The sequence below is a fragment of the Zonotrichia albicollis genome, chromosome 2, assembly GCF_047830755.1.
Source record: "Zonotrichia albicollis isolate bZonAlb1 chromosome 2, bZonAlb1.hap1, whole genome shotgun sequence".
In the NCBI taxonomy this organism is placed as follows: Eukaryota; Metazoa; Chordata; class Aves; order Passeriformes; family Passerellidae; genus Zonotrichia; species Zonotrichia albicollis.
Window position 1 is genome coordinate 41,947,118 of NC_133820.1, and position 18,572 is coordinate 41,965,689.

An 18,572-nucleotide genomic window follows, 5' to 3' on the forward strand; every position below is an offset into this window, starting at 1 on the left:
CTCCTTTTGCCACACTACAGTGGTCGATTAAATACAGTAAATTTGATACCACACACTTGCCATGGAGGAGATGCTAAGACAAGATGTGTGCAATGCCACTGGAGTGGGGATATTGCAGGAAGCATGGTGGAAGAAGCCAGAAGCCAACCAGTTATGCTGACAGCAGACAGCAGCACTTTGCTCCCCATGCTCCTTGCAACAGTGCTCAGATGAGGTGCTGTAGCTACACCTCTCACTTCTGACAGCTCTGTGTCATTTGTGCATCACTTCTGTAAGTCTCCTCTCATCACAATGCATCAAAAGACATGAAAATTTGACTACAGGAGAGTCCTCTGACTCTCCATCCAGTACTCCATCCCACTGGGAATATATAAACATTGCTAAACATCCAGGAAGATAATCAGCATGAAAACTGAATTTAAAAATTTTGAAGGACAGATTTAAAGCAGTAATATTCTTAGGTTCTCTCCCCTTCTTGCATCACTCCCCAGCCCCAGTGTACATGCACACTCAGGCACCCTTTCACTTATGTAACCATTTTTCTCCCACTGATTCCCCCTTTCCCCAACCCCAACTTTTCCATCTCTTGTCCTTGTCTTATCCCATTGTTTTGGGTCATATTTCTTATACTAAAAATAAAATTCAAAACAATTTAAAAATATCCGCCTAGAGCAGCTATTTAAGTCACTCTTATAAACATCCAGTAATTAGCTGATAGAGCTTTGTCAGGCTACAGTATTTTCAGCAGCTGTGTTAAAATATGTGATGATAGTATTTGTGTCAGCCAGTCTCTTTATAGAAATAAATCTTTTTAAAGTAATCTCCCTAGTTAATACGTAGACGACAACACAGTGTATCCAATATCCAGTCATCCTTTGAAAGTCTTATTTGCACCAAGTGTACTCAGCTGGGATTACTTTCTTGGACAACTTTCACCAGCTCAAAGGTAGATACTGACTGGAAAAAAAGACTGCATGTACGAGCTTCTTGGCCACCTCCAGGTCTGTAACCAAACACATCACTTAATACAATACAGTGCATTAGCATATTCCCACTCCAAATTAGCTTTTAACAATGCTCCAGATGCTTCATCTGTTTCACTTTATGGCAACATGAATGCAAGCAAAGCATGGGAACAGGAAAAGTGAGGCAAGCAGGCCAAGGCCTTATGTTTTCCTGAAACCTGGACATGAGTCAGGTGCTCACTGCCTGTATTGGTTTATATATTACGTTGCTTTAGGAATTCAAGGGAAGAAAAGTGTAATCGGTGAGGAAGCTGAGTAAAGATAAGAAACACTTGAGGTTGTTGCTTTTGGTGTCACTATTATTTCATTCCCTTTAAATTAAATTTGGCATTTATTGGTTAGAAGGCAAACAGGAAATGGATATAACTGATATTGGCTTGGAAACATAATGTCATTTCCACTACCTGCCTTCCTGATTGGCACCGTCTCCGGATATGAACCCAGCAGCTTCCAAATGCTGATACATTTATCCTTTCTTATTCTTCTTCCATCCCTCTCTAATTGCAAAAATGTTTTTCTAGAAAGGAAAATAGTGAAACAAAAACACCTCTAAGATGTTCAAAGGCAATAGACAAAATACAAATACAGAAATGAATGACATTTCTAGCCAATAAAGGCAATAGCTGAGAAGAACACAGCTTCAGACTTGTTTTAGCAGTGGAGTCATAATCTCTTTTGCAAAAGACTCTAAAAGTAGTAGCAGTAAATTAATCTTCAAATGTCTGCAAGTAAGTGTGCAAACAGCCAGAACCAGCTGGTTTGCAATCCTTAACATGACAGCACTATCAAACTCTTAACAGCTCAAAGCACACAAGGAAGAGAAACTCATTTTATGGTATGGTATTCCATGGAACTGATTACTGTCTGAAAAGGTCCTTTCCCTATACTCTCTACTAAACTGGAGGTTTTTTTCCTTATTGCAATATACACCAAATACTCTCCCTATTTCTGTACATCCAAGTGAGCACTTTCCAATTAAAAAATCCACTTGAACATGCAAATTTCCAGTCTTGTTGTACAGCTTGGCTGTCTCTTGTCCATTCATTTCCATAGGAAGGAAATGTGACCTCTCCAACTAAATCCCCAAGTGAGGACAAGCATAGCACTCAAATTGCTGGATGTTTTATGTGGCACAATTATCTGAGTATGTGGAAGGAGTGACTACTCCTCTACTACCTTTTCTGACACAGGAATGTATGGGGATAAACCTGGCTGACATGATAAGGGAGGCAGTGATGAAAACCAAACCTGATCCATCACATTCCCTGATAAGAGCGTGTAAGAGTGTGCAAAAGGTTATTTCATCCTGGACTTTGGAAATGGTATTGGGGGATCAGACTGCAAGAGGTGCAGGAATCAATGGAGCAGTACACACTCATGGGGTGAGGGACGAACAGGGGAAGGCAGAGTCAAAGAGAACAAAGGGGCTTAACAGAGAGGGGCATAAGAGAGGCCAGCTGGCTTTAAAATGGGGCAAAGTATTGCATCTGTCAGCCCCCATAGTATTTTTTGTGACTTGTGAAGGGTAGATGGCTATACTGGAGTAGGCCTGTGCTGTTTTGCAAGTCTGCTGTTTTGGACAGTGCCAAAAATAGTTACAACATTGATGGACATTTAGGTCACAGGAATTTTAAGACTGACATGTGCTCATCTTCCTGAAAGTAATTTCCACTATATAAACTGCACAGACTCACTCGAGCTTTCCTGCTATGATGTTCTGTGCTGATAAATGTTTTAAAAGGGTGAAAGTTGTCCTCAAGCTGCCAGCTGAACTGGCATCCGATGCAGTCCTGAATTTAACTCACCAACTCCAGCCATCACATCCTGTATCTCACATCTAGCTTGGATGAGAGTATACTGAGACATTTAGTAAAAAACAGAGCTATATCCTTTTTTTCTCCCTTTGGATTCTAACAAAAGCAAGAGTTTGTGCAAACTGACCCTGTAAATGAACTGGAATGCGGACAGACACTCTCCCAAACTGCTCTGGATGAAATGAGATCCATTCACCAATAACTGAGTACACACCAATTGCAAAAAACAAAGCTGGTCCAGGAGAGCAGTATGAGCTGATCTTATTTTTCCATGTCATCCTGAAGTGCCATGCTCATGTGAAAACACACTGTCACAAGAGTAATTGAGTAAGAAAGCTCTACCTCAGATCAAGACACATAAAAGAGTAGCATGCTGTCTGGCACAGGTGTAAAACCAAAATGGAGAACAAAGTTTCACTACCTGAAACAGTAAGTATCAGGTTTTCTTCCCCAGAACCACACCAAGATCCCTTCTCTTTTCTTTAACACTCCAAAGGCCAAGAAATTATTTTCCTCCCTTTCTTTCTCACTGTTCCTTTTATTAAGTCCAACTATTTCCTGTATTGGCTACTTGTACAGTTCTGGACTTTGCTTGCAATAATAATCACTCTCCCCTTGCCAGAGAAAGGACAGTTATTTTACAGACATCTTCAATAACAAAATTCATCAGCACAAAAAGCAGAACACATTGAACATTGAAAGAAGAGGTAAAACTTCAATTGTGCAGTAAGATTAAGATTGTGCCATTCAATTCAAATTAAGCAGCAAACAAGACACCACCACCCAAAAAATCAGAAAAGTCCCAGAGATCAGTAAAGATTGTGGTACTTTGTGTCCATGAGGAGCTAAAAAAGAAACTTCAGTTTTCTTAACTAAAAACATCTGTTTCAGAAGAAATAAAACACCAAATCAAAGGAAAAACAGCACATGTATTTGTTAGTTTCACAAAATGTGTGCTCTGTAGAATACTGTGTAATAATAAAAAGGACTCAGTAATACACAAATTCCCTGCGTGATTTGCTATTATTTTATACAATGTGGGGAACAAAGTGCCTTTTGCAGAGCTAGTGTAGTAGTGAATCAAACACAAATCACACCTACAAGAGTAGAACCTAGAGTTCCCAGCTGGGATCAGAAATCATATTTCCTAAAATAAAGGAAAATGCATTTTAGCCCTAAATGGTTTAGGGACAGGAAAATTGCCATGAAATTACAAACAGAAACAACTTATGCAAGACCCATTGATAGACAACAGTAACAGCACACAGGAGAAGGAAGAGATATTTGTGTCCTCAGTTACGATGCCAGATATGTCGTCATCTCATGCTTCCAGTTCCACCAGTTCAGCACGACTTTAAGCAGACCTGGTCATGCCAGCAGCTGCAGTGCCTTTAAATACAATGCATTTTAAACACAGCCTTTGATCCAAAAAGTCCATTAACAATTCTATAACAGACCAACAGAGATCATTCTATATCTGCCACAATTATATACCAGTTCTACAGGGAATTGTTACTGGCCATAGCCACAGAAAAATCCTGGAAAGGTTTCAACTTTGACTTTGTCCATTAGTGCTACTTAGGTCCTTTAACAAAGCACACTAGGGACACAATTCCATAGCAGATCGTTCACACAACAGTGCATTTCAGCCTCTTCATGTGTTTAGGTACTCAGGTTTGCTCTTTACCCAAATATTGTCTCTTATGCTCTTTCTGCATGTGAAAAATACCCTTCAACTTTACAATCATACCAGTTATGAAAACCTGGTCTACACAAATGTAACTGAAAGCTTTCTATTGTAGTGTTTAAAAGCTAAAGGATGGCATCTTTTGAAATGTTCCTTATTAGTTTAACTGCATTGTTTACAGTTAAGTTAATCTAAATGTTGTCTTCAGTAACACCAAGTATATGAGCACTGAGTGTATCTTAAACTCTGACCAGACACAATCACAGCAGCTCATGAATACTGCAACAGGATGGCAAAAATTCCATAGGATAAGAACTGAGAAAGGCATATGATATCCCAACAGTGAGCCCAACAGTTACCAAACATACCAAACAACTAACAACCACAAGTTTATGGGCCTCGTTTCCATCAAAACAAACTGTCAAATCCTACTGCAATGGCTTTGTTATTTTCCCAGTATATAATCAAAGCTTACAGTAAAATATACATAAAGTTAAACCTTACAATTTTGTTGAACTTTATCTGGAGGAAACTGATGAAGGAGCTGTAGGTTCTTTTTCTATTTTAGGTTTAGAATCCAAACTAAGAGACCTCCAAACAAAGTAACATGTACTACAGAACACGGACACTCACACACGCATATACACACAAGTAGCCATGTCCCCTGGGGTTTTGCTGTTGTTTTTCTCACTTTGTTTTATAGGCAATCTTTATAAAAGATTAATTTCATCATATGCATACCCATATTAGAGGCATATTTCTAACCACTTTTAACATACTTTATAAAATCAAAACATAAATCTTGCCTTTGAAAACTTACCAATGCTCAATGTATTTAAGGCTCGCTAAGCAACGTCAGATTTGTAATAGTCTCTACATTTGAAAAATGCATTAATAAAGTTTACAGATTTTTAAAAACAGTTCACCAGTCTCTCTTAAATATTTAATAGCTTCCCTCCTCCATAAATGTATGCCAGCTTTTCTTTCACCTGTCTTTCACGCATCGTTTCTATGTTGCTGTCTTTACAAAAGGAACAAAAGTATTCAAAAAACCACAAACAATAGTCAGTTCAAACTTAACAAAATTCTATTAAGTACTCAGGGTAGATTTGGTTGGCATCGAAGATGACAAAGATCTTTGGGTTCCAGGTATTATCCACACAGCTGTCATACAAGTTCACAAAACTTCCATCTTTTGAAGGAGGTCTGATGTATTTTGAATCGCCACCGATATAGTCACCAGTTAACACACGAGCAAGAAACATGACTTTATCTGGTCTGTGCAGATGAGGCTGCAGGTTCACACCATGAATCTGGAAAGTATCTCCATGCTTCATGCTCTCTTTGCAGAAATGGCTGGAATATGATGCATCTCTTGCAAAATAGGTCCCTTTCAAATAAAAAAAAACAAAGAAAATTTGATGACATTCTTACCATGACAGTTTGACTACCAGAGCATAGCTGTCAACATGATGAAAAATGACAGTTCTTTTATGTTCATTAGGAATCCTTTTTTTGTTGTTAATTGTTATAACAATATGACCAAATATTTTTAGTGTGAACTAAAAATTTTACTAAATACTACTAAGAATTTTGGTAGAGAGATTGTCTTGTGATCAACACTTCTTTGCTGGGCATCCCTTCCCCATGCTCCCTGGCCCTACCAGCCACTGTGACAATTACATTCCTTACTGCATCCTTAATTACACTTGCCATAAAAGCAGATCTGTATTAAACAGCTCTTGGGTAAACACAAGGCATGCATCACAAAGTACACACTATAGGGAAGACTTAATGTTGAGCTGTTAACACTTTCACAGTTGTATGTGACAGCAATACTTACCTTTTCCATACACAGCAGCATGCATCCCATTTATTCTCCAGTCAAAGTTATGAATACATATTGCTTCTACAAATTCATTACTGGTGCCATGAAACAGCATCTGCTCATTAATTGTTGGGACACCTCTTTTCTTCTTCAGCTGAGCTTTTTTTCTACAGAAAACACACAATAAATACATAATAAATAAATAGCTGTACAGAATAAATACATAATAAATAAATAGTTGTACACAATAAATACATAATAAATAAATAGTTGTACAAACACACCAAATTACTACTGTGAAAACACTGCTGAGGGTACAGACCTAACACATTCCACTTTACAAGTGCCTAGATGACTCTAGGTTTTAAACACGTCGGAATTCTTAAGGTACATATTTAGAAATCACACATTTCTGAATGCTGTAGGACTATTTTCCCACATGGTCTAAGATTTTAAAAAAAGGTCTTTCTACACCAATTTTATCAACATTGTTCATGTGTTATTAGTTTCAGTGTGGTCATTTTCAGCAGATACATCTTTAAAAGAAAGGCAATTTTGCACATTTTGTTTCCTCCACCTGCTTTAATGTCATGGTGGAAGGGATAACAAAGTTGGTAGATTATGAAGCAGTAGGCAAACCAGCAGAAACTGATCTAAGGGCTAGTTATGCTGAACATCTGAAATTTCTTCAACCAGAGCCCTCTGTTGTTGGCTGTTGATCTCTGACAATATATAAATGTAGCCTTGAGTAACTTCTTTTGAAACAGGGGAACAGAACAGATTTATAGAAAAAGTGAATAATCAATAAAAAGATGTTCTGTGATAGTCCTTTACTATCTCTGACCAGTTATTTTCATCAAGTCAATTTAGAATCATTATTAATATGGGAACTACTGTTAGAGGCAAATGTGTTCTGACCACTACAGTGATGCAAATAATCATTCCAGCAATGATCAATCAATTAAATCAATTGATCTTATCACTTTTTCGAAACCATAAAAATTGAAAATACACTGGGCACTCTGGCAAGCTGGTTGGGCAGAATGTAGAAATGCCACAACAGGACACTTTGGTAATTTGGAACAGAAATCAAGGGGTCCAACTGTTCTAAAAAGCATCATCTTAGCACCTTGTACAAGCAGTGAAAAGGTAATCCAGTTCAACAAAATTAACTTGATCCAGCACAGTGAAAATTCTCATTCAGACAATTCACTCAATGAAAGGTAAAACCTAGAGCAAAACTAAATACCCAGAGACATGCTCCTTGTACCTATGTAAGCACAAAAGCTTTTTCTAAAACTGGTCATCAGTCTCACTGACCAACACCTTCTTTTACTTGTTGTACTCCTCGACAACTGCAAACTGAGATGCTAGATTAAGCATCATGCTATTTTCAACTTTCCTACCTGGGACACCAGAAGAAGTGAATTTGAAATGCTGGAATACCTGTTTCTTTGTAATATACTACCAGGCAATAACTTCTTCACCAGTATGTGCAAGCCGACAGCACTGGCTTGTGACCCAAGGGCAGGACCCGGCATTCAGCTTACTGAACTTCACAACTGGACTCAGCCCATGGATCCAGCCTGTCCAGATCCCTCTGGAGAGCCTTCCTGCCCTTCAGCAGATCCACACTCCCACCCAGCTTGATGACATTTGCAAACTTACTGAGGGTGCCCTTGATCCCCCTGTCCTGATCCCAAATAAAGATATTATACAGGACTGGCCTCAACACTGAGCCCTGGGGACCCCACTGGTGACCAGCTGGATTCTGTAGCTCCATTCACCACCTCTCTCTGGGCGTGCCTATCCAGACAGCTTTTTACCCAGCAAACAGTGCACCTGTCCAAGCCATGAGCAGCCAGATTCTCCAGGAGAATGTTGTGAGAAAACAGTGTTGAAGGCTCTACTGAAGTCCAGGTAAAAAATAACTGCAGCCTTTCCCTCATCCACTTAGTGGGTCACCCTGTCACAGAAGGAGGTGAGGTTGGTCATCAAGCAGGACCTGCCTTTCCTACACTTATCCTGGCTGGGCCTGACCCCTGGTTGCCCTGCACATGCTGTGTGATGGCACTCAGGATGAGCTGCTCCTTGACCTTCCCTGGCACTGAGCTCACTCAGCCTGACAGCTCTGTAGTTCTCTGGATCCTCCTTCCAGCTCTTCTTGTGCATGGGCATCTCACTTGCTCAACCGCAGCCAACTGGGACCTCCCCAGTGAGCCAGGACTGCTGGTAAATGCTTGGAAGTGGCTCAGTGAGCACCATCCCAGCTCTCTTTGTACCCTCCAGTAGAGTCCATTCATTCCCATAGACTTTGTGGGGTAGCAGGTTCCATTTTCTCTTGGATTATGAGGGCTGCATTTTGCTCCCCACTTCTGTCTCCCAGCTCAGGGTCTGAGTGCCCAGATAACAACCAGTCTTAATATTAATGCCTTTGCTGCCTCAGTCTTTTCTTCATCCTTTGTCACTATGTTTCCCCCATATCCAGTAAAGGACAGAGATTCTCTATAGCCCTCCTTTTGTTGATGATTTATTAAAAAAAATAAATAAATATTGTCTTCTACAGCAGTGGCCAAATTAGGTTCTAAATGGGCTTTGATCCTTCTAATTTTCTCCCTGCAAAACATCTCAACATCTTTTACTCCTCCTGAGTTGCCTGCCCCATCTTCCCAAGGTCATAAACCCTCTTTTTTGTCTGAATTCCAGCCAAAGTTCTCTGTTCAGCCAGGATGACCTTATTCCTCAACTACTTGTCTTTCAGCACATGGGGACAGCCTGCTCCAGAGCCTTTAGGATTTCCCTCTTGAAGAGTGTTCAGCCTTCCTGGACTCGTCTGCCCTTCAGGACTGCCTCACAATGGACTCTGTCAAACAATCTCCTGAACAACCCAAAGTTTGACCTCTAGAAGTCCAAGGCAGCAGTTCTACTGACCCTCTTCCTTATTCCATGAAGACAAAAAAGAAACTAAAAGTTGGGTAACTCTCTTAACCATTAAAATACATAAGGAATTTCACTTCCTCACACATGTTGATATAGCTTTAAATTAGCAATAAATGACATATCTTTAAAAAAATCATGTAACTTATGCAAGATTTTAGTATACATCTGGTTAGTTGTTTCCTCACTCTTTAACTTAGTCTAAATTTTTTTGCTTGAGTAAAACATATTTAAACCTCCTGATATGCACTCCTTCCTACAAGATGCACAAATAACTTCTGGCAAGTACGATTGTTTAAGACTGACACCAAAAAAATAAGTGGATACCAAACTGGGCACTTCCTACTTCTTCCAGGCCAGCACAATATGCAGAGGGAAAAGCCAAAAACTTAGAAGAAGGTTTTTTAAGACATTAAATTTAAAAGAATTGCATTACTATGTGTTCATTAGACACTTAATTCTGTTGTATGCTTCATAAAATTGAGAAATTTAAAAAGACTGAAATATTAATTTGCTTTGTTCAGTAAAAATTAAAATAATACAAGCCTCTCAAGGAGTCATTTTACAAAAAGCTAATTTATTTCTCCTTACTTCACTGTAAAGATCATGGGCATCTACCACACAGATATTCTGAACACCTTAAATACACTATCTATGCTACTGCTTTATCTAATGCATTTCTACAAGTATTCAATTTCTGCACCTGTAGAAGCTACACAGTCTTGAAAATAAATTTTGAATAAAGAGAAATGACAAATAAGAAAATTTTTTAAAGTTAAAACGTAACGAAAAAATTCATTAATAGTAAAAACAGTTAAACATATTTCTGCTGCATGACTTAAAACTTTTCTCCATTAACAATCCTAAAACTGTTGGTTTTAGAAATAATCTCACCTGCAAAAAAACTCCCACAAGTCTAGATTTTGTATTCTCTTAATTCTTTTAATTCGGTGGCTATCCATTGTTTTTCCAAAGAGACTAGAAACTTCATTATATTCATTTGTTTTCTTTTGCAATGGAATAAGCTGGAAAAAAAGAGGTTAGTGTGATTTCAATTTGATGCATTATTTTGTTGTGACATGTTTTTGACCAAGTTGCATACCAACTCTTACCTGGTATGGCTCCTCAGTATTTACATTCTCCCAGTGGGAAGGCATAGGGATAGCCTCATTTTCACAGATGAAACTTCAAACAAAAAAGGTAAAAGCACATCACTTCAAAGACATGAGGCATTTTCTTCCCGTCAAACTCCTGCTCCAAACAACACAGTGTGCAAAAAGAGCAAACCCCCATGAAGTTTATACAGAGCTACTAAAAAAGAGTGGTTTAAGCACATGCACTACATACATTGAAGCTCCTAAGCCTTAAAACTGGGACTAAAAGAAGAAATCTCCTGAAAGTAAAAAATGTCACCACATGGAAATAAGAGTACTGAATGCAATTATTCAAAGAACAAAGTAAATTGCCACGTCATTGTATGCACTATTTAGCAAATATCTACTGAAAAAAGTTGGCACTTCAAAAACAGTCTTCTTGAAAGTCAGTGTAAACAGATTGCTACCACATTTCTTATGACAAATGACAAATTTCTTTTTTAATGTATAACCACACTACAATTCAGAACTAAATTTTTTTCTCAGAAACTATTTGGGGAAAAAAATCCACATATCCCATGTACTCAATTTCATCTGCATAGCTTAGTTTATTGTTTAGTGAGTTCCAGCTTTACATCAGCTCAGCTTTACATCTAATGACTGATCAAATGGCAAGAAACTGCCAATCTAAAGCAATTAAACTCATAAAAGAATTATTACAACACAATTTCTTAAACTCCAAGTGAGTTTAGGGTAAATGAGTAAAATACAGGCACAACATATAACTCACCCTTTTTTTTTGCTGTTACAATACTACTTCTAAATAATTTATGGTGTCACTGGATTCCATTTTTTGGTGCTGCTTCCCTGCAGCAATTCTCATTCAACAGGTATTCAGAGCAAGTGACTCCAAAAGCAAATAAATATAAACCATAAAGATAAAACATTTTGGTTTCATTTTACTTAGAAGAAACAGGAATAAAAGAAAAAAAAAGGAGTCTTCCTCTTATTTCCTTACCTGAATGAATTGATTGCAAAGGGAGCTCGCTTTATTGGACGTTGTTTAAGGGTAGTTAGGTTGATTTGTTTCATCACTGAGCATAAAACAAGAATTAGGAAGAAATTTTTAGGAATTCATCTACAGCATATGAAACATTTAAGTATCATTATTTAAAAGAATGTTACTACACCCTAAGCTACTTAACAGGAATCCTATTTCAACAAGTAACAAATCAGCATTTTCAATAAATATATCTAAATGCATTGTCATTTACATTAGTTCGGGACTCACGTCCCCAAATATTACACACACAAAAGATATATTTTTAAAATATCCATCTAACATTCAGTCCCACTAAATCACAGGCAGGACTTCCACTGACTTGAAAGGGATGACAAAGAATACACTATTCTTAGTGTAAGACATCACGACCTAAAGAGAGTAACATAAAAACTGCTCTTTAACATTTGCTTATAGTGTAGTGTTTTTATTCTGGATGCAAAACACAGTTTTTAATAAAAAGACATTTCAACACAAATAAGCATAAAACTCCTTGTATTATTAGATACCACCTAACTGCCAGTATATTGCTGTTTAACCCAGTCCCTACTTTCTGTATTTGAAATATTTGACATTTGAATACGTATATTGGAATATGTATTTATTTCCTTAATTTCCTATATTTAAGCATATAACTGTTTTGTAATTTAATCAGAAAATAAACCATCTATGAATAGAAAAACTAAAAAAAGTTACTAGAACACACCTGTGAACAAAGAACAGATTACCTTTATAGTTACATACCTTAGAAACCTGTAATACTCTGTAATTTACAAGAACAGCATAAGCAAGATCTTTACAATCTACCAGTAAATATTTTCCCCTATCTCTTTGTTATTCTGAGAACAGAACTGGCTTCAACTACCTGCTGAATTATTAAATCATTCTGATGCCAGTATTTTGCAGGAAGCCTCCTTTACAGCAGTGTTTCTTATACAGAATTAATGGAAGAGGTTTCCAAGCTTACAGGCAGCTGCACATTAAAGAAAAAAGGTTCAACCTTCTCAGTACAAGAGATGTATCCTACACGCCACTTGCAGCTGGAGCAAACAGTAGGAACTCCAATGCAGTGTTATCAAACAAAACTTGCTACTTCATTAATAAACTACACAAAAAATGTAACAGAGCAGCTGTTTCTAAAAACTCCAATGTACTTTCCAGTAAAAAAGACATTCTTAATCATGTTTTCACACCAGATATGAAGACAATAACCTGCTGAATGAACAAATGTGCTGGTGTATCTGAGACCTTCTATTGTTTCAGTTTACTCTTTGGCAAGACACATACCTGAAAAGTCCAGTGTGTAGTTAAACTTTGCAGTGGTAAAAGACAGAGATCCACGGGGGTCTGCTCGGAAACTCCTTTCAATATCTTCACTGCTGATAGAGCAGTGACTGTTTGAGTCAGTCTTCAAAACAAAAGAAAAAGCACATAAAGACAAACTCAGCCATAGGTAATGTGACGTACAGGATCCATCAGAGCCAATATAGCTTCAGAGGTATTTACCTGAAACATATGCCATTTACCACACTCTGCCAAATAAAACCAGCCCCACTGCGTATCGGAGGTATCCATGTCTTCAACTGAACTTTCCATCTTTGCAAACACATCTTCTGATGGTCCTTGAAGCATTTCCTGAAACATTCACACATATAGACACAAAATTTAGAGAAATTTATTTAAAAAGCAAATAAAGTGCATTTGCAACAACTACCAAAAAAATCCTATCAGGCTGAGGACTGATCTTTCTTTTCCAGAGAAAAATTCTCAATTTGCTACTTATCCAGTATTATCTTTTAACTTAGCTAAACACTTGCAAAATTTTCTTAATTGTCTGTAAAGTGTGACAGTAAAGGCAAGAACTATAGGCTTTATGTGATCAAAGAGAGGTGCTGAATTTCATACTGATGGTTGTAGGATCAAGGCCACTCAGAAATAAACAACAGGGCTCTTCATTCCTACTCCACAAGAAAGAGATGTTGGGGTTACATGCAACAGCTTGATGGAAACACCTACTAGGTACTCACCAGTGAACAAGTCAGACTGGAAATCAATAGTTGTAAGAAAAAAAAAAATACGACTAAGACAAAGAATACAATTATTTAACTGTGAAAGACCACAGTAGATTATTCCTTCCCATTGCATGAAGAAGAATTTTCCCCCTAATGCACACACTTAAAAATGACACAGTAAAATCCCTGATACTGCGTACTTGTATTTATAGAAAAAGTTAACACCAAAAGCCAGACTGGCTCCCACACAAGCAATGACTCCCACAGTTGGGATTCTGAAGGATGGAAGAAAAAGAACTGAGAAGAGGATACAGCAGAGGTCTACAAAATCATGACAAAACCAAATAGGGAATAAAGAATCACATTTTCTTCTGCCAGATGGAGGAGACACCTATTGAAGGTTGTACATGTCAAGTTCAAAGTAAGTAAAAGAAAAGCTTTATGGAACAGATGGCAACCTATGGAATTTCTTTTCATGGTATGGTATGGATGCTGCAAATCTATGGAAGTTCAAAAAGCAGCTAGACAAGTTTAGGTCTACCAAGAGCTATGCCAGAATACCTTTAGAAGAACAGTCCCTGCCAGAATTCAGCTCATTCTTTGTTTGACAACAAATAAATTCTGAAAATATTAAATTCTGAAAACTCTGAAAGTGCTCACCTCTATTTGCATGTATTTCCTTATGTGTCAATTTTCTGCAACAACCTCCCCAAGCAAAAATTCTAAGTTTCAGGGAATCTTTCAGACAAAAAGCTTGCCCCACACCCAGAAAAGGTCAGCAATTCATCCACTCTGTTTAAGCAAAACACTTTGGCACTCTGCCCAAATATGTCCTCAAGTTCACTTTTTTCCAAGAAGTGAAACAACACCCTTCAGCACAAGTCAAACAATGTGCAGTTAGTATCCTGGATGCTTCAGTTGTTTCCCGGTCACTTCAACCCAGAAAAAACAGAGACCTGAAGCAGACAAATACCAAATACTAAAAGTAGGCATCCCCGTTCTGGCCAGTGCTACAGGGGCAGCAGTTCAGAGCAGGAGGCACTTCTGGCACAACCCTTCATCCCCCATTTTTCCCAAGATAGTTGTATTTCTGTAGTTGTTTGGAAAAAAAAAAAATCTGAGAAACCTCTTATCAAGGGAATCATAAGTGGATCTCCAAAACATCACCAAATTGCAGAATCTGAGGGCAAACCTGCTTCAGTGAAAGCCCACCCGAGGGTCCTTGTATGGATTGCTGCCTCAAGTTCAAGCAGCACTACACAAAAGGTTCATCGGCTGCTCAGAAAAAGTATTTTGAAAGAGATGAAAAAACCATTCTCTGCTTCAGAGGGCATCTGTCAGCATCTCTTCTGTTACCCACAGCAACACAGCCACAGAGCCTACATTCCCTTGGTGTTAAAAGCACATCTGGCCAACATCTTTTGGTGAAAATCTCTCACCTTCAATTTGATTCTTCCTCTTGGATAAGTATTTGACTATGTTCAATCCTACCGAGAGCAGGCAGAGGTAGGCTGCACTTCTTTGAAGGTGAGGAAAGCAATTCAGGCTTTTCTTGGTAATGTTTTGTTTCCTCATGCTCTCATTAAAGTGGTGAGCTCAGCTCCCTCCCAGCCCATTAGTTCAGGGCCTTGACTCTGATAGTCAAAGCAGTGATGTCTTTGGAACAAGAGGACATGCCTTTATAAGCAGGGAAGGCATGATTATCTGTGCCTAACAACACACTTAGGGTCCTCCAGGGGCATCTCATTATTCTCTCCAGAGTAAACCATTTAAAAGGAGATAGTTATTCCCACGCCTTTCAAAAATCATACATTCAACCCACATATTTGTACCCTCATCACAAAGCCTAGGGTAAACAGGTAGATTCCAGGATACTTTAGAAGTGTGGAGGAAACACCTGAAGGCATTAATGTGAAAAGCCACAAAAACAAGAGAATTGTTCTCAAAGGTGACACAAATCCAAAATGTTTGAAGGAATTACTGATTAATTCAAAATCAAACGCACACCATTTATAAGCATTAGGTAGCATTTTGAGAAGGGTCTCAATTCCCATCATTAGTACTGTTTCTATTGGTCCAGCAGCTACCAGAACAGCTCAAATTAAACAAATGTCTATGGACAAACATGCCCCTAGACAGGAATAGCACTTGTAGTGTGCTGTGACTCAATGGCTTTAGTACTACTGACCATGCACTTCCTCGTTTTTCCATAAGCACTTCATGTTCGACTGAAATATATCCTTTACAGTGTGCAGACTCAGAGAATGCTTTAGGTTAGAAGATAACTTTAGGACCATCTGGTTTCAATCCCCCTGCCATGGGCAGGGACACCTTCCACTGGACCAGGTTGCTCCAAATCCCATCCAACCTGGCTCTGAACACTCCCAGGGACGGTGCATCCACAGCTTCTCTGGGCAACCTGTGCCAGGGTCTCACCTCCCGGATGCTCACAAACACAGCAGCATCCCAATGGAATACTGTGTCTGGCTTCCTGCGCTGCCTGCTTTACCTGGCACACCGTGCTTTATTGCCAACGGCTCCTCTCCCTACACGCATCGGCTTGGTACAAGTATCCTGCTGGGAACGCAGGCAGTGCTAAGGGAATCTCTGGCCATTCCTTAGAGAACACGACACCTGATTAGGACACTTGCCTGAGGCGAGCCCGCAGGGCTCGGGAGGGGAGGCAGGAGAAGGAGCAGCACTAGCACCAGTACGGGACACACGCTGGAGTGACAATGCCCTTCCCACCTGCGCCCCCACGCACCCGCTCCGTGCTGCCGGGGGCCGCCGTCGCGATCCCACTCGTAACCGCACCCTGCAGAGCCGCAGCCATGGGCGCTCAAGGGCACGGCCCGGCCACCGAGCCTAGCACGGAACCACTACCCCGGCATCGGGCGCGCAGGCCGCTCCCCCACACGCAGCTGCCGCCGCCTCCCGCCCCCGTGCCCAAGCTGGCAGCGCGCTGCGCGCGGGCGGGGCGGGGTGGGCGGCGGCCTGCGGGGCGCGCGGGGGGAGGGCGCGGCGCGGGGGGAGGGGCGGCGGCGGCGGCCGTTCCGCCCCGCCCGCACTCACCGCAGCGGCCGCGCGCACCGGGCGCGCTCCCGCAGGCCGCCCGCGCCGCGCGGGCCGGGCGCGCGGAGCCCGCTCCGCTCCCGGCGCTTCCGTTACCGGCGGCCGCGGAGGGCGGGGTCAGCGCCGCGGTAGCCGCGCACCATTGGCCCGTCGGGGGCAGGAATGCAAATAAAGGCGGGGGCGGAGCAGCTGTCGTGACGCGGGAGGGGATGGGGAGGGCCCAGGGCCAGGGCCGGTCCCTGGGTCCGTCCCTGGGCCGCGGTGTCGGCGCTGCCTCCCGTACCGGCGCCGGCACAGTCTCGACCCCAACCCCGCCTCCAGCCCCAGTCCCAGTGCCAGAAACAGTCCAAACTCCTGTCCAGTGCCAACACCAGTACCAGGCCTAGTTCCACTATCAATACCACTATACATCTCTTTCAAAATACTGCCTATGCCAGTGCCAGCACCAGTCCCTGTTCCAAAACCAGTCCAAGTACCTGTACCAGTACAAACACCAGACCCAGTGGCAGTATCAATACCAGTTCAGTGCCAGTCCCAGTACCTTTACCAGGCCCAGTCCCAGTTTTGGCATCAGTCCCAATTCCAAAACCAGTCCAAGTACCTGTACCAGTACTAAAACCAGTACCAGGCCCAGTTCCAGTCCCAGTCCCAGTCCAAGCACCAGTACCAGTAGCAATCCCAGTTCCAGTCTCACTACCAGTACTAGTGCTGGTATCAATCCCAGTTCCAGTTCTGGTACCAATATCTGTCAGGTACCTCTCCCTGTAGCTGCACGAGTACCAGGCCCAGTTCCAGTCCCAGTATCAGTGCCAGTCACAGTTTCAGTTCCAGTGCCAGGACCAGTAACAGTAACAGTCCCAGTCCTAGTTCCAGTACCAGTACCGGTGCCGGTCCCTTGTGGTACCAGGGCTGTGACGCTGTGCTGGTGCCTGGCACAGCAGCAGATGTGACCATCGCACCGTGCATGGCGTGGGTCACACAGAGCAAACAGGGCAGCAGTAAGAGGCTGCTGCAGGCGCTTGGGGCCCATGAGCAGCTTTATGGCACTATGAGGTCTGGAAGCAGCAGCAGCTCTAGGACCAGTCAGTGGGAGAAGCCACAGTGGTGAGCGTAGATCACCCTTTGGTGCAGACATTCTAAGAGGGAACCTGCTGAGTGGACAAGCTGGCAGTGACACCAGCTGCAGCATTCTGCTGTCAGCCAGTGGCCTGTAACTTCCAAAACACAGGCAGTCCTCATGCATGTGTGCCGTCATTGCAGCACATCCTGCAGTGAAGGGTTTTCATTGAGCAGCATGCAGAGAACAACACAGGTGGAGTGAAAATTATTAATTTCTCCAGTTCTGAGGGAGTGTCAAACAGGATATTTATCCAGATTCTGGCTGTGCTGACCTTGCCTCTGAATACAGAGTTAGAAAAGTTTATCTGTTTCAGTTATAAAGCAGCCCTTGCTGAATCTCTGGAGGTATTTCACTGGCATGAATATAATGCTTCTGGAATAAAGGAGTTTTCTGGAGGTAGAGCCATCATTTTCAAGTATATTACTTGTATTGACACTGTTGGAAAGTACATGAAGTTTGTTGGGACATATCCTGTCTTGCTTGATGGAGCTATACAGAGGCTAGAAGCAAAGAAGGATTCTGTTACCACCTTAGGTGCTGGATATCTGTTGATATCTTTTCTTTTTTTAGATTAAAAGATACTGATAATGCTTTAAGTCTAATGTGGGCCTCTTTGAGTAATTTATATCTATTGCTATTACTGTCTTGTCGTGGTTTGACCAGGAAGGAGTGGGAATTCTGAGAAGCTGTGGTCAAACTAATGAAGGTTTTGGGTTTGAGACTGGCGTCCGGTGTGGCCAGTGGGGTTTGGACACACCTCCGAGAATACACAGGGGTTAAAAGCAAAGCACTGCCCTTGGCACTTCCTCTTTTAGACATCGCGGCGAAGAGTTCAGATCTCTCTCCCCCGCCCAGCCTGTTGCTGCTGGGCGGGGGAGGGGCCGGCCATGCGGTAGGCCTGGGGCCTGGACAGAGGTGGGGGT

At 41.3% G+C, this 18,572-nt stretch overlaps 1 protein-coding gene across 3 annotated transcripts; it reads right to left on the bottom strand.

Moving 5' to 3' along the window:
- Positions 1 to 3,344: 3,344 nt before the first annotated feature.
- On the bottom strand, positions 3,345 to 16,685 carry PARP11 (poly(ADP-ribose) polymerase family member 11). 3 transcript variants are annotated; one of them, XM_074534934.1, is made up of 8 exons: positions 16,222 to 16,463; positions 12,952 to 13,080; positions 12,733 to 12,853; positions 11,404 to 11,479; positions 10,404 to 10,476; positions 10,186 to 10,316; positions 6,370 to 6,521; positions 3,345 to 5,916 (listed from the first exon to the last, which is right to left on the bottom strand). In XM_074534934.1, exons 1-8 carry the CDS (start codon positions 16,288 to 16,290, stop codon positions 5,603 to 5,605), a joined length of 1,065 nt encoding a protein of 354 aa, XP_074391035.1. In that variant the 5' UTR covers positions 16,291 to 16,463; the 3' UTR covers positions 3,345 to 5,602. The 3 variants fall into 3 exon arrangements, with proteins under 3 accessions (XP_074391035.1, XP_005494605.3, XP_074391036.1); XM_005494548.4 differs by having other exon boundaries at positions 16,109 to 16,240; XM_074534935.1 differs by lacking the exon at positions 16,222 to 16,463 and adding an exon at positions 16,530 to 16,685 and having other exon boundaries at positions 3,749 to 5,916.
- Between the last annotated feature and the right edge of the window lie 1,887 nt (positions 16,686 to 18,572).

What these genes read in the sequence shown, in the direction of transcription:
- PARP11 (XM_074534934.1), bottom strand. Translation starts at nt 16,290, where the DNA reads ATGGCTGCGGCTCTGCAGGGTGCGGTTACGAGTGGGATCGCGACGGCG. An exon ending in CCCCCGGCAGCACGGAGCGG is followed by an intron (nt 13,081 to 16,221) that starts GTGCGTGGGGGC and finishes TGAATGTTTCAG; the next exon opens with GAAATGCTTCAAGGACCATC. An exon ending in TGCTGCTGTGTATGGAAAAG is followed by an intron (nt 5,917 to 6,369) that starts GTAAGTATTGCT and finishes TTTATTTGAAAG; the next exon opens with GGACCTATTTTGCAAGAGAT.